This window comes from Dermochelys coriacea, chromosome 7 (genome assembly GCF_009764565.3).
Source record: "Dermochelys coriacea isolate rDerCor1 chromosome 7, rDerCor1.pri.v4, whole genome shotgun sequence".
NCBI lineage: Eukaryota > Metazoa > Chordata > Testudines > Dermochelyidae > Dermochelys > Dermochelys coriacea.
In genome coordinates this window covers 67,841,171-67,857,005 of record NC_050074.1, presented here as the reverse complement: position 1 = coordinate 67,857,005, position 15,835 = coordinate 67,841,171, and the positions used below count along the sequence as shown (strand labels likewise).

Below are 15,835 nucleotides of genomic sequence, written 5' to 3'. Positions count from 1 at the left end.
ATATTTGTACAGTGCCTAGAACAATGAAATAAATGTGTTAATCTCTAAGGTGCCATAAACACTCCTTTTCTTTTTGTGAATACAGACTGCTGTATTCTGCGAATACACAGCTGCTACTCTGAAATAAAATAACCATGGGTCACCCCTTCATGCTACAGATGAACCGTCATGAGCTGCATGGTAAAAATCTAAGGGTGGCTGGCCACTCAACTACTCAGCAGAGAGGGTCTGCTTTTATTTCAAAGTGAACCTCCTCTTCTCATACCCAGGCACTTTTCATTTCATGTGAAGGAAATAGTTATATTTTCACAGAGGCCTGGTTTCCACCTCTCATGAACAATAGATGCATTAGAACTGCAATACTAAAAGGGCACTTTTCCCCAACATGGTGAGATTAACTAAGAGAATCCTGGAATGTTAAATGCTCACATGAAAATCCACAACCACCCCCCATTCCATATAATGCCTGTATGGACAATGTGAGCAAGAGGGAACCCTGATCCTGACTGGGATCTCTGCAGTAAAATAAATATAAAAATAAAATAAAAATAATGAGGAAATTCAGTTTGTGGAAACGAGATCTCATCTCTGAATGAGATGCCAAAAGATTATAATCCCAAAATTTTATCTGACCACTGCCAGCTGGGAGAGGAAGTATTATCATTAGCTTTGTGCCAGCAATGTTTGGTGCTATATATGACAAAACGAAAATAGTCCCCTCTATCTTACTAAGAGCTTACAATTTAATGCTTTGTCCACATAGCCCAAAAGGTGTTGGATTTTTTCCAACTGAGTTATTTTAACATGACTGAAACCCCTCTTTGACCTCCTTCCCCCCCACCCTCCAACCATGTAGGCAGTTTAGTATCATTGCGATCAATTGAGCTGGTTAGACATGAGCATCAAGGGTGTTTTCAATAGAGTTATCCTAACTCAACTAAGCTAACTTGATTGGTGGGGGGAAAGAAAAAAAAAAAAAAATCACACCTTTTGCTCCCAGACAGACAGGTCCCAAAGTACTTGCACAAGTTGTGGAGTATGCATTCATGGTTCTAGCCACCGTCCAGGGGCAGGCTGCTGGTGAATCATTTTTTCTTTTGAACACTTGGCTTTGAACTACAGTGGAAGGCATATGGAAAGTACTTCTGTGGTGCTCGAGTTCAGGAAGGCGAGACCCAGATATATGGAAGTGACTATTTCCATGGCATTTACTGTAACACCAAAGCCAAATAATGCACCCTCCCTCTCCAGGATGTGGCTGTTGTAGATTAGTGAGCTTCCTGCCTTTTCACAGTAGCTCTGCTGCAGGGCAGAATTAGGAAAAGACTGAAGGCTTGTGTCAGAACATCACAGAGGCTGCAGCGCTTCAAAGTAGACAATATTTATGCCAATGGGCTGACCTCTCCTTTCCATCTCCCTGAAAGGCGGTAGCTTGGTCGACGGAAGAATTCTGTTGACCTAGTGCTGTCTACACAGGGACTTATACTGTCTTAACAATGCCTCTCAAGGGTGTCGATTTTTCACACCCCTGTGCCATGTAGTTATGCTGACTTTTCTAGTGTAGACCAGGCCTGAGCATTACCAACCCAGAGACAGATTCCGACACCCTTATTTACATTAAGTAGCACCTTACTCCATGAGCAGTCCATTGAAATCAAGGTGGTCCATTCATAAATTAATGACATTCAATAATTAACATTAAAATAGTTTAATGGTTGCTTGCAGAGCATGCTGTATGGATGTAACTGAATGGAATTACTAAGGGGACAGTTCTCCAATAGAATTAACCCCCCCCCAAATAATAATTTATAACTTTTATTTATATGCATTTCCAAATGATAAGAGGTCGTATTAGTATTTTTTCCCTTTGTCTTCTCAATAGCAAGTTCAGTTTATTCCAAGGCATGTTTCAGATATTTTCTTTTGACTAGATGTTTGTAGGTACTGCATAGATAACTATCCTCCAGTTCCATTTTAGATCTGATGAGACCTCCATAATCTCACTTCTCTCTCTCACCAGATCCCTTCAAACTTGATTTCTGCCTCTTTTTCTCCTTCTGTCCCATAATTCGAAAGAGTTTTTTCTTGGCCTCCTTTTGCCTCTTAAATTTCTCTTCCTCCTCCTTGTGCTTCCTTTTGAGGTAATCTTTAAGGTGCTGATGATGGTTTAATTTGGCCTTCTTTATTTTGTAACTATGCACGGTACCCAAAGCAGTAAGTAGGGCTGATATCTGGTTGAAAGAGAAAAACAAACAGTTAAATATACAAATAGGTACATTTGAGGTGAGCCACAGAACAGTTCCCAAAAGAAAGAACAAATTTAATCCCTGGGAAACCATGAGTTAACGATATTATATAATGAATAGTGTCAAGATCCGAGACATTGAGCAAATCACTTACTCTCACTGTGACTGTTTCACTTTTGTAAAATGGGGATAATTACCATGCCTAATCCTAGGAACATTAAGAGGCTTAATTATTATTTATGAAGCTATTTTGAGATCCTTGCATTGAAGGTATTATTGAAAAGCGTTGTGCATTATTATTATTATTGTTGTTATTAAGATTATTTAACTTTACAGGAAGGCTAAACTGAGGTTTACATCCTCCCGTCCTTACAAAGCCTCTATCTTTCCCCAAATCCTGCATCAGCACAATTTCTTTATTTGTGTTCAAAGCCTCTCTTTACTATTAATAGATGGCAAACTTAAGAGCAAAGAGAAGCAGGCAATTATATACCTAAAACTCCCATAAGTGCACACCGTTGGCCTAAACATCTTGAGAATACTACGACTAGGACATACTAGGAGAATTGGGGAGACATACTTTTGCCATACATGATCTAGTACAACAATTCCTAGCAACCTTCTGCTCTGTAGTCTGCTCAGGACCAAATCAGCATAGAGCTCTGCTATGTACCATATACAGAGCTGGAATGATGGCTGGAGGCAAGATATAATCTCAGGAACAAATTTTTGGCAATAGCTTCACATTTCAGTGATCCTAAAATTAAATTAAGAGTTATACATGATCCAAGCAACACAATCTTAAACAAGAAGAGTTAATTTCACAATAAAACATATTTACCTTCTTTTCATGAGGCTCCCTGATAACCGCTGGTCTCCACTGGTCCTTTGTAGGCTTAGCTTTCTTCTCATGATTCTTAGGCTTGTTCTTAAATGGCAGTGCCTTCTGGAGTGCTTTAGGAATGTGGAGCTTATTGAAATGCTTCTTCTCCCTCACTATTGGCTGAAAAAACAAATTTCACACATGCATAAGAGTCGTATTTCTATAACTTTTCCTGTGCACATTTACATTTCAAATAAAATGAGTTCTCTGTCATTCTTGCCCTTGGCTGGGGATGATAGACATAGTAGAATGGTACAGATGAACCTAAGGCTAAGGTTTTGTCATGGATATTTTTAATAAAAGTCATGGACAATAAAGAAAAATTAATAGAAGCCCATGACCTGTCCCTGACTTTTAGTAAAAATATCCATGATAAAATGGGAAAGGGCTGGGCAGCTGAAAGGTGGCCAGGAGCTCCAAGGCCCCTACCACCCGTGGGGGCTCAGAGCTCCAGGGTCCCCCAGCCGTGGTGGTTGGGAAGTTAACTGGGTACCTCTGCCCCCGCCGTGGGGGCCAGGGAGTTGCAAGGTAGCCCCGTTGCCCATGGTAGCCTGCAGCCTCAGGAGGCAAGGATACTTCACAACTCCGTGCCACTGTGGGAAGCTGTGGGACCCTGCAGCTCCCAGCCACCGGGGCTTAAGTCATGGAGGTCTTTTGAAGTCACAGATTCTGTGACTTCCATGACCTACGTGACAAAATTATAGCCTTAACTGTGTCTCATTACATCTTTTGGGTGAGATGTGAAACCAAAGCCCTTATCACTTATGGGTCTTCAAAAAATCCTATGATATGCTTTTAAGAGATTCTGGATATTAGCTTTGCCATCCAAAACAAATGTCTTTGTGGTAATTAAGAAGTCTGCCAATATCAATCCAATGCCATTTAATCTGGACGTCCCATTGGTTCTCCAATTTTTCATGGGTCACTTCGTAAACTCTCATTGATCCACCATCCAACTCAACACCTCAATCCCCCACAACTTTTCTGCATACCACCCAAGTAGGGCCATGCCAGCTATTCTGTGAGTGACGAGATGTACACACACACACACACACACACACACACACACACACACACGTATATTGCACTTAATTTTACACTGATTTTAGGAGCAGCGGAGGCCACACACACATATTTTAACTTGCAGATTGCAAGAATATAGAAGATACCTTATAGAGGGAATCTTTGTTTTGCTTCAGTCTGATGCCCCGTTCATGCCTCAGTTGGCCAGTTGTCTTCATTCCTGTCCAAGTATCTTTCTCACCTGCTGGCTTCAGCAAGGATGTTACTGGATTATAGAAGGCTGGGATGGAAACAGGGTACCAAGTCCGCATAAAGACAATATCTGAAAGGAAAGAACATGATCACTTAGCTTTTAACAATGTGGTTTACTGTATCCATGCTACAGATAAACATCATTTGAATAAGGAAGTCAACTGAATTGCAAACTGCACACTAAATTAACTTCTATTTTCCCCTTATCCTTAGTCTCTAGAACAGGGGCGGGCAAACTTTTTGGCCTGAGGGCCACATCAGGTTTCCAAAATTATATGGAGGGCCAGTTAGGGGAGGCTGTGCTTCCCCAAACAGCCAGGCATGGCCTGGCCCCTGCCCCCTATCTGACCCCTCCTGCTTCTCGCCCCGATGGCCTCTCTGGGACTCCTGCCCCATCCATTACCCCCCGCCCCCTGACCACCCCCGGACCTCTTTCCCCTGACTGTTCCCCACCCCCTGACCACCACCCCGAACTCCCCTGCCCTCTACCCAAGCTGTGCTGAGGCTGCGGGGGAACAGAAGGGGAGGGACCGGGGGCTACCCTCCCCAACCAGGAGAGTCCCGCGGGCCACAGTTTGCCCATCTCTGCTCTAGAACATCAGGCAGAGCAATGCATGTATTAATACCTCTGGACTCCTCCAGAAGCATATTCCTGAAGAGTCCCACGTTCAGTATCCCTGTACTAGATATTCCTACCTGATTAAAAAACATACAATGATCTATAGCAAAGGAGGTCATGTATAGACTGTGCCTATTAGTAGCAGCATATCCAAATAATTAGTCTTCCCTCTACATGCTTTTCAAAGCCAAACTATATGCTGCTATTATTTTCCACGAGCACAAATTCAATATAGTGTAACTACAATCACATGAGAAAATAGCATAGGGCACAGTGACCTGATGCACATATCATCCGACTGCAGTCCAGTAGGGAATCCCCAGCAGATGACTAAAAATTAAACTTCTGCTTTGTAATCACACGAGATAAGAGAAAATCCTCTGAGTAAGGACTATCAACTCTCCTCTGATCTATAATAAAAATGCCTTTCTAGCACTCACACCGCTATATACAGCATATGCTTGAGTTCTCTAGGCAAACAGAGTTCTAAGTTCTCCAGAATATAGTTTACAAAACAAACTAACACTGAGGGCAGAAATAGGTCACCTAATAGACGTTCTTCATCTATATTTCCTATTATTCTCAACAGCAGCATAATTGAGAAGAACCAAACATAAGTGAAACTCTTTATCACACACACATTCATCACCACATGTGACAAATAATCAAAAGATTCCGTTCTCTCTGAATTCACATTTAGGTTATTAGAGATTCAAGAATACAAATGGTGCTTCCATTCTTGCGGAAGGAGGAGAAAACGCATGGGATGATAATCTTTTATTTGCTCACCACTCATCAGCAGCTTGTCTTCAAATGTTGCCCTGAACGCCCCTTCGGGTTTTCTAAGAGCCTTTTTGATCTGTCCTCGAATACCACTCACAGTGCGAATGGCCGCCCCTTCAAATTTAGCCACTTCCAATGGAGAATTGAACATTCCCTGTGAAAACACAAAGATTATAGACCATTTATTAAAGATGGCATGTTTCTTATGAATAAAATACAATCCTACCACTCTCTATACAGACCTGTGTAGGCCACAAAAACACAATCATCCCCAAGTGGTTTATCATAAACAGGGAACTGAGATAATAAGTTGTTGTTCTAAAATTTATACTGACACTGATCACATTAAGTATCTATGATAGTGATTATTTTTTTCTTCTAAGACAGTCATCTAACTAAAAACTAATTTACACATATAAATAGAGGTAAAATTTCTTAACCTTAATTTATTGTTTTCATCTTTGCAACCATCCATCTCAACCATGAACGAGTTAGAAAGCATCTGCCCATTTCTCCTTCAAAGATTTGTTTGCCATAACATAACATTTGGCAGGCATCTTGTAAGGTGTAATTGGCTTAAATCACTGGGGGTGGGAGGATTGGGGGGGGAGAGAGTATCCAATGTAATGCAGCATTCTAGGACATGAGTTTCTGCATTTATAAAATACAATAAATCAAATCGGATTACTCATGGGTTTAAAGTTAAGTGAGTGATTGAGTGGTTTGTTGGACTGGGTGCAGAGTGCTCAGCAACTTGCAGGCTCAAGCCCCAAATCGCCTAACCTAAAGCTCTGTTTAAGGTAGCCTGCAGGCTTCACCAAAGCTATTTGGCTCATTGAAAACTCAGTCTTACACCACCTCCTCCCACAGCTAGCTCCACAACTGTACAGGAAGTCTTAATTTCTGCAGGAGCTCAGTTTCCATCCTGCAGTTTGTAAATGCTATAGGATTAAACCCTGCTGGAGAAGGAAAAGACTGGGTTAACATAGTGCTGAGATGGCAGACACTGGGGAAGCTGGCCAACTGATTATCCACACCTCACTTTTACGAAACCCTCTGGAAGACAGTACTGTATTTGGCACAGCAGAGTTTAGAAGTGAGGTTTGGCTAATGGAGGTCATAATAATTTATATTCCCTGTAAAACTCTTTTACAAAACTTATTGAATATACTTTAAAAAAAAAATTGACAAGACGAAAAACCCTATTCAACATCAGCAAAATTTCCATTACTTTTAAGAGACTGATGAACAGAGCCCAAGTTGCATTTCTTTCCAACCTTCATTCTAGCAAGATTACAGTACACACACATACCTTAATAAATGATGTGTTTTTGTAAATTTTAAATGGAAAACCAGTCAGCTTTAATTTCTTCACAACTGTTATGGATTTATCTAAATCAAGCACGACTCCTGTGGCAGCTATCCGGAAATCAGGCTGAAATATACAACGTATGGATGATTGATAGATCATTAAACGTGTATAACAATCCTATTGCCAGCGACTGAAGAACTCACTTGACAGGTACTATTTCATTACATGTCATAGCCAGAGTTCACAGACTTTACAACTAACAGTAGCACTGCAGCATGGCAAACTAAACTCAACTTCATGAAAACTGGCTGAGTTACTGTCAATGTCATATCCCTAGCACCCATTAATGAGCAATTTGGAATGGCTGTTCAAATTAACTTTAAAGTCACGTTTAAGATTTTTCCCCCCCATTTTCTACTGTACTCTGCACTCTATTTCTTCATGAAAAATAATTTTACATGCACACACATGCAGAAGGGCTCAGAGCAAAGGGACTTTTTGTGTATTGTAATAACAATCATACCTCTCTTGTTGAGATAGTATGAAGATATCCTTTAAATATTTTAAAACCAAACAGGAAGGCCATATAAAAGAAGACACACATGCACTTCTCTTAGGGCTGGCTTAACAAAACAACCACTCAAGAGTTACTACCTGGCTAGCCAAGAGCGATCTGAATTCCTTAATATGTGGTGTAAGTGCAAACAAATGTCCGTACAATAAAGGCATGTCTACACTTGGAGCTAGGGTTGTGATTCCACTTGCACAAGCTCTCATGGAGCTAGCATGCTAAAAATAGCAACATAGGTTAGCTGTGCCTAGAACGAACTCGCCTGATTCCTATGGGTCCATACTTGGCCCTGCAAAGTTCCTGTGCTATCACTCACTGTGGCTACACTACTAATTTTTAGCATGCTAGCTCAGCAAGAGCTAGCACATGTATTTGTGTGTGTACTGGGAATCACAACTCTAGTTCTAAGTCAGGGGTTTCCAAACCTTTTGCCTACGTGACCCCATTTTGAAACCAAGCAGCAACATAGCAGCCAAAAAAAATCCAAGGAATTTACACATTAAGCATCTTATTTAATGCTCTCTCACGTGACACATGGGCTTGCGGGTTGAAACACAGCTTCTCAAAGTCTGGTGGCGTGGTGGAAATTGCATCTCTAATCTCCAACGTGACATCAACGGTAGATTGATACCGGCTGATGGACACAAGTGTGCTGAACCCAGATTCACACAAATATGTGCTTGTGAATAGCACCATCCGTTTCACGATGCATGTTTGAGTGTGCAGGATATTCATTCTTAACAGTGAACAACAACTCCAGGAGAGAAAGTTGGACATATGTTCCTCACAAGAATCAATCACAGGAAATTTCGATGAGCTATTTGATTTCAGCTGCTGGCAAGTCCATGGCATCAGGCTTGCACTGAAAGGCAATTATACTTTGTCACATACAAGTTGTGGAAAAAGGATGAAAACCGTTCCTCCAGCTGGCTGAGATGCTCAGACATCACCAGTGTGGGAGGCAGAAAAATTACATTGTCAGATAGGAACTTGCAAAGCTGTGGGAAGAATTCATAGTTTGTCTTCAACAGACTATTCTTCCAGAAAACAATTTTCTTCATGAATTCTGGGATTCTATCACTCAGTTGAAGGGTGTGGGTGTTCTCTCCTTGCAGACATATTTTCAATTAATTCAATTTCCCAAATGTGTCTGTGACATAGGCAAGAAGGCACATCTCCCTTTGGTCACAAAAAAAATCAAATAATTCACTCTTTTTGCAGTATTGCATGAGCATGCAGCTCGTCTCTCAGTTGAAAAAAATCATCCCAGTACTTTTCCTCTCGAGAACCATAAGCTTTAGTGTGGAAAAACAGCACATCATGATCAGACCCTATTTCTTCAAACAGTTTTGCAGAGAGATGTGAGCCTTGATGTAGTTCACAATAGATGAGATCTGCTGCAAAACTTCACCTCGCTCTGGACTCGAGTTTTAGATGCCAGTTGTTCTCTGTGTATTATGCAATGAATTCACACAGCAGACAGCAACTTTCTTTACTGAGGCGCGCAGACCTGCTTTGTGGCCTGCCATAGCTGGAGCTCCATCTGTGGAAAAGCCCACCATGTGATCACATGGTATATTTTTGTCTTGCATGTAGCACATCAAACATTGTATCTCATGTCCGGGAAGAGGGCGACAGAACAGAATGTCTTCAAGAACTGCACCATCCCATGCAAATTTCTTGGCTTTTGAGAAATGCACCTCATGCCACTCAGTGCTCACATCAACCTGAAGAGCAAAAGCATCTGGGTTTTCTGGATGATCCAGTGGTGTGTTTTCCTGATTTGCTGCTATCACTTCAAAAGCATGCTGAAGTGAAGGATTGGAGAGTGGTATGCTCAGATTGTTTGCCTTGTTTTCTGTGCATATTATGTTCACTATATCAATTGCAGATCGCAAAATCAAAGTCTCTCCAATTGTGTGAGGCTTCTTGGTCCGTGTGATGTCGTAACTCCTCTCAAATGCCTTTTGAGCTTGGTCAGAGATAGACATGGCTCTCTCGAATTGCAAGTATTGATGGGAAAGTTCTTTCTGGAGCTGGACAAATGACTTTGGTTTTCCTATGTGGTCCTTGTGAAGAGTTTCCAAGTGTCGTTCAAGTTTATTAGGCTTCATGCTTTCACAAGGTAACACTGTGTAACACATCAGGCATTTTGGCCTTTCTTCGTTCTTGACTAAAACACTGGTGACGCCATAATTAAAGAAAGCCTCATCATTTGTGAGCACGTTTCTTGGTCTATTGTTTTTTGTTCATAACTGCATCACTAGACTCACTACTGAAGGTTGAAGCAGATACTATGCATAAAAATGAGTCCATTGTGCTTCTTATCATAGAGCAGAAAGAGGAATTCACTGTTAAGCGCATGAGGCCAGGACTTAGGAAAGCCACATGTAGTGAAACTAGGGCAGCACAGAGACAATGACTTACAATGATTCTTTAACCTTGAGCGCCAACAGGGTGCTCAGAGTGGCATAAAAGAAGATAAACTCCCTAAGGTAGGGCCCATACAAGCCACTGCCAATTTCCACCTCAGAAAAGGCTAGCGCAGGCTCCTACCAGCTTGAGAAGAAAGGATGCTCTGTTGATGAGGCTGCTGCCCACAGATAAGGATCTTCTGCATTCAAGTCCCTCAGCTGGATGCTTGCACAGCTGGATGGTGCAAATGCCCAAATTGGCATCTGCACAGCCACCTCCGCATAGGCAATATGTCTGGACCTGCTCCACAAATGCCGCACCAGGAGGCATCTGATCTACAAAACGGCAGTCTTCTGGTGAAGCATCTATGAAGCGGGTCTGGAGACATTTGGGGGCAGATGGCATCGTCTTGCAGGCTGAAACCGATCCCCTGGACTTGTGGCTCCATCTGCTGATGGTGCAACCCACAGTTGGGAACCTGTGCTCTAAGTGCTACACATAGCCCAAATGTATACACAACAAAAAACCTACTTTAATATAGTATGCACACCATCATTGATAAAAAATGTTGAAGGGACACCTGTAATATTTTTGGCAAACAGGATTTCAGATCAATCACAGTGCAGGAAAGAAACTCTTGCATCAGGTATGTTACTGCCCTTCAGTTAATCTGGTCTCACTATAATGAGATTATCCTATACAGTTGGAATATCAGCCCAGCAGGAGTAGGAATACATCCCTCCATATAAACCTTTACCAAATGAAGTATCTATCTAGCTTCTTCCTAGGTCTTCATCCCATGCTCATCACCACAGTATCTGAGTGCCTTACAAATTTTAAAAGATCCTCCAAGAGCCTGTCGTTTCTTTGTTTAAACCTAAGTAAGCTTTCAAAAAAATTCACTGTTTGATACAATGATCTACAGAAAGAGCCAAGAAACGTTTTGTGATAATAAACCTACCGTTGTGCCACTGACTGACTGAATTGCCAAAAATCCTGTCCCTTGGGGAGTGATGGGGCCTAAAAGCAAAATTGAATAAAACAAATGACGACGTGTTTGGCTAACCAATAATTGGCTATTGTTTAAAGGTGGTCTCAGAATGCTGAAATAATATTAGTGTGTTCAGAATTATGTATTCTATATCCCCTACCAAAAAAAAAATAAGACAGGTTAAACTAGCCATTCAGCACATTACTCACATAAATAGTCCCACTTTGAAGTGAATGGAATTACTTGTGTGAGTGAAGTAACTCCCACAAGCAAGTGTTTGCAGGACTGGGTCCTTAACATGTTCTCTCTTTCTGGACATATAGTCACCAGTTCCTCCTTGATGCAATATCCCAGCAGGCTGATCAGAATTTGATTGGAACCCTGCATGAAGGAGTTAGATAGTTTCCTCTTGACCTCTTTCTCAACCATACTGCAAATTTGCTAATTCTTAGTATTATTCTATATCCTATGGGGAATAAACGTTTGTTTTAAGTGATTCTTTCTTTCCCCAAAGCGATCAGCTGGTTATTTGTATAGGAAATTCCTAATGCCTCCTCTAAGGCTAGGGAGTTTTGCAGTTCACCACGTGGTTGTAGACTGTAAGTCTAAGTAATCCTTACCCCAAAACGTTGCTCCACAATGCATATGTTGTGGTGAATACTTAAGAAGCCTATGACGCCCATTATGATCTTCAATATAGTACATAGGGATAGTCTGAAATCGCCTCCACCCCAAGGAGAAGATTATAGGGTCCCGTGTTTTAAGTATCTTCTTATACCAACGATGTTTTTTCAGACGTAACTAGTTAAAAGAAAAGATTGACAATATTAAAAGCACAGCATTAGGCCTAATATCAGTGATTACTTAAGCAATTTCCATCCTTCCTAAATGCTCGTTTAACAACCAAAGAAATTTTTTTTTTTTTTTAAAAACATGTCTATTCATGATGGTCAGGGTGACTTAAACCGAAGTAGCTGGCATTTCATCTATTTAAAATTTTTAAAAACTATGTGTATACAATATACATACATACACAGCTATCTATCGATCTATCCCCTTTCCCAAACCTCTGATTGTAATTTGCCTTATTTAGATTTTGTCTACACTAGAACTTTTGTTGGTCGGGGGGGGGGGGGGGGGGGGGTGAAAGAACACCCCACTGAGCGACAAAAGTTTCACTGACAAAAGCACTGGTGTGGACAGCGCTATGCCGGCAGGAGATGCTCTCCCACCTACATGGCTACCGCTGCTCGTCGGGGTGGTTTAATTATGCCAGCAGAAGAGTTCTCTCCCTCTGGTATAGAGCAGCTACATGGGAGACCTTACAGCTGGGCCACTATAAGGTCTGTAGCGTAGACAAAGCCTTAGATTATAGACCCTAGGGAACTGCAAATGTAACTGCAAATGCAAACTGTTGCATGAGCTTGTTCTGCAACTAGAACAATGGGAGGAGGGGCCTCTTTGTGCGAATGCAATATAAAATACCAAAATAACAATATTGATAACGTTTTCCTTCTGATCATCAAACCTGTATTAAAACAGGATAGCAGCCAAGTTACAATCTCAAACACTGGACTTTTAAATTAACCATGCCAAAAGCCCTCTTTTCAGCATAAGGACCTTCAGACGAAGGATCTCCCTCAATTTTTTTTTTTTAAGCTATTAGTTACATTTGCCAAATAGGAAATAAAAATAAACAGCAATACCATGCCTACTGAAACACAGCTGTACCACCATCCAAGCACACACAGTTTTGGCTCCATACCTGAACATATCCCACGTTTCCTTCGCTGTTGCCTAAACCACCCAGGATAATTGGATAGTGGGGGTCAAAATTAAGCACAAATTCACATGGAATATTCTCAATCTCTATTCGAACATACATCCCAGGGCGGAAGCCTTCATACTGAACTCTGGATTCATCATCCTGGTCTTCAAATTCAGCCCGATTAAGCTACGTGAGAAAGACAGGGGGAAAAGTTTTAATGGGTAGAAAATGGAACATGAAAAAGCATGTATGAAGAAGGCTTGTGCAGAAGGTTTCAGTTTTACTTGAAAAGCAAATTAAACACTAATTTATATGGTATCTGTCTGGATAGCCCTAATAGTTCTGGTAACTTACTTCAGACTAACAGATGTCTGCCACCACGAATTCTTTCCTTTGCAGCTCCCTTTAGAAAACAGCAGATCCAGCTTTACATAGAAAAGTCCAAAACACATCTGGACATACTGCTCTACTCTGAGTACAGTGCCCAGAAGAAACAAGTGACTTTTTGGACAGATCCTTAGAATACTGAATTTAGGGTAAAATTTCAAAAAGTGCCTAAATGATCTGGGCACCAAAATCAGTTTTGAAAATGGGATGTGAGCTTCTAAATCTAAGCATTTGTGAAATATTTTTACCTTAAGTGCCCTAGAGGAGGGCCTATCTTTATCTGTGAGATGCTATGTGTACCTAAGATTCTATGTAATTAACAAAAGATCCTTGTAACTAACAGGAGGGTTCTTTCCCTCTGTTTTTGTACTGCTAGGAACATCTATATTTTGCTATGCCACTACTGATTATTCTGGATGCTGTTTGTGCAGCTGTTGGAGTCTAACATATAGGATAAATTCTGTGGCTCAAGTACATTTCTGAAGTCTTTGGATTTCTCCAATTTACTTGGACTCTCTCTCTCTGGTCTGTGATGGCAATACACTGCTTAAGGATCACTATAATACATGTTTCCCTAACAGGCCTTTAGTGCAGGAGCTCTAAACTGGCTCATTCTTTTACTGGAAGAGACTTGTTTACATTTTAAGTGTTCTTATGCAAGCACATTAGAACACAAGGTCTTGTTGTTTGGTACTTATGTCAGAGGTTAATGCAAACCTGTACAACTGAGTTAATGGTTAATCTGAGCAAGATTTTGTTAGTTAAGAAGATGGTGTACACTATGGGTCTTTTTTTTTTTTAAATAACCTTACACTATGATATCCATCAGAAAGATGTCAGTGCAATACAAAAAGCTATGTTAAAAACTATATTCAGGGTTTCATTTAACAACTAAACATTGCAGCAGAGTTACCAGCTCAAATTGTCTCTCAAATGTCTTTGAAAATTTTCATCACACCACTGGAACAGGGGTTCTCAAACTTTTCAAGTGTGGAATACATTCTGATGTAACATTTTGCCTTGTGGACACTTACTTACTCACTTGTGAAGCCTTAATAGCCATATGGCAACCACAGCAATTGCTTAAAAGAAAAAGTAATTATTAGCAAAGTATTTTTACCTATAGTCAGTGCAATAAAGATTGACCTCTTTAAATCACAGACTATACTTGTTTTTAATTTCATCTCCCCTTCTCATCTGATATTTCTTTCCATTGAAAACACCTACCATGTGACCACCTAGCTCTCCGCTCCACGGATCACAGCTTGGGAACCCCTGAACAGTTAACATTTACACAGTAGCTTTAGGTGAGTGCCACATTTTAGTAGCAATAATGACTCAATAAGTCAATTAAAAAGAAGAGCTTCAAAAGAATTAGTATTTTTTTTAAAAATGGTAATGGAATCACATTATTCACCAATTAAAAAAATCCCTCTAAACATATGGTGTTTTGCACATAAATGCTGAAGAGCTATCGGTGGCTGCTGAATCTAAGGGCTTGTCTACACTAGCACTTTACAGTGCTGCAAGTTTCAGCATTATAAAGTGCCAGTGTCGACAGTGCACCAGTGGGAGCAGCTCTTTAATGTTGCCTGTGAAGATGTGTCCTAAAAGTGCCCCAGAGAAAGAGTGTGTGGTACTTAAGAAGCTTCACAGTCAGACAAATAGCCAAGTTGACAGCTTCTACCTGAGCTTGTTTCTGCATTTCCCCTTTGAGATCATCAAAGTATGTGGCATCCCCTTCATCATATTCAGCATCAAACATCTCCTTCAATTTGTGTTTCTTGTCCATGCGCTTTTTCTTCTCCTCCTCCTCTCCCAGTTTGGGTTCTTTTCCTGCTTTATCCTCTTCCTCCCCTTCACTTCCAGCCTAGCAAGAAAAAGAAGTTTATCAAACAGCTTTTGAAAAGTTAGTTCACAAAATTCCTAGTCTGGCCAACATTTTATATACACCTACAGAACATGACCAAGGAACAACATAGGGTATGTTCTATACTACAGGCAGCAAAGCTGCAGTGCTGCAGCTATACCGTTGTAGCAGCACAGTGTATGTTTCCTACATTGACAGAAGACGGTTTTCCATCAATGTAGGTAATCCACCTCTCTAAGTGCTGGTAGCTTAATTGAGAGAAGAGTTCTTGCATTGACCTTTACTGCATCTACAACAGTGGCTAGGTCACACACACCTGTGCACCACAGGTAGGTCAATCTAAATTTCAAGTGTAGACCAGGATCTATTTAATAATGCAAATAGTGATAAATACAGCTTTTTATCCTAAAAAGATAAACTGTTTAATAATAAATTCACCATATGGAGAAGAATGTCTTCCATAAGAAGTGGAAATGTGTTTCCATGGTGTCTCATTCCTTTTGTCCTCATGAGAAAGCTTTTCAAACCAATATTAAAATAAATGGTATTTTTATTGCTATGAATTGCATTTTTAAATGTATGCCAAGAGTACTCAGAGCTTGGAATTGGCATAATTTATCATGCTTAAGTTAAAACAAACATATTAATAAAAAAGACTGCATAAGAGTGGCCCAGGACTTGAATAATACACGAGTATTGCCCATCAGGAGTGAGG

At 40.7% G+C, this 15,835-nt stretch overlaps 1 protein-coding gene across 10 annotated transcripts in view; it reads right to left on the bottom strand.

Moving 5' to 3' along the window:
- Nucleotides 1-1,692: 1,692 nt before the first annotated feature.
- Nucleotides 1,693-15,835, bottom strand: part of BMS1 (BMS1 ribosome biogenesis factor) — a 39,750-nt gene continuing 25,607 nt past the window's right edge. For 9 of the 10 annotated variants that reach the window (XM_043518571.1, XM_038410269.2, XM_043518572.1 and 6 more), the window contains exons 15-23: nt 14,938-15,120; nt 12,861-13,049; nt 11,716-11,896; nt 11,066-11,124; nt 7,119-7,241; nt 5,813-5,960; nt 4,299-4,474; nt 3,088-3,249; nt 1,693-2,231 (exon numbers count right to left, since the gene is read on the bottom strand). In XM_043518571.1, coding sequence (XP_043374506.1) covers nt 2,001-2,231; nt 3,088-3,249; nt 4,299-4,474; nt 5,813-5,960; nt 7,119-7,241; nt 11,066-11,124; nt 11,716-11,896; nt 12,861-13,049; nt 14,938-15,120 — 1,452 coding nt within the window. In that variant the 3' untranslated portion in view covers nt 1,693-2,000. Of the gene's footprint in view, nt 2,232-3,087; nt 3,250-4,298; nt 4,475-5,812; nt 5,961-7,118; nt 7,242-8,309; nt 8,640-11,065; nt 11,125-11,715; nt 11,897-12,860; nt 13,050-14,937; nt 15,121-15,835 lie in introns of those variants that run through there. The other variant, XM_043518575.1, reaches the window with a different exon arrangement.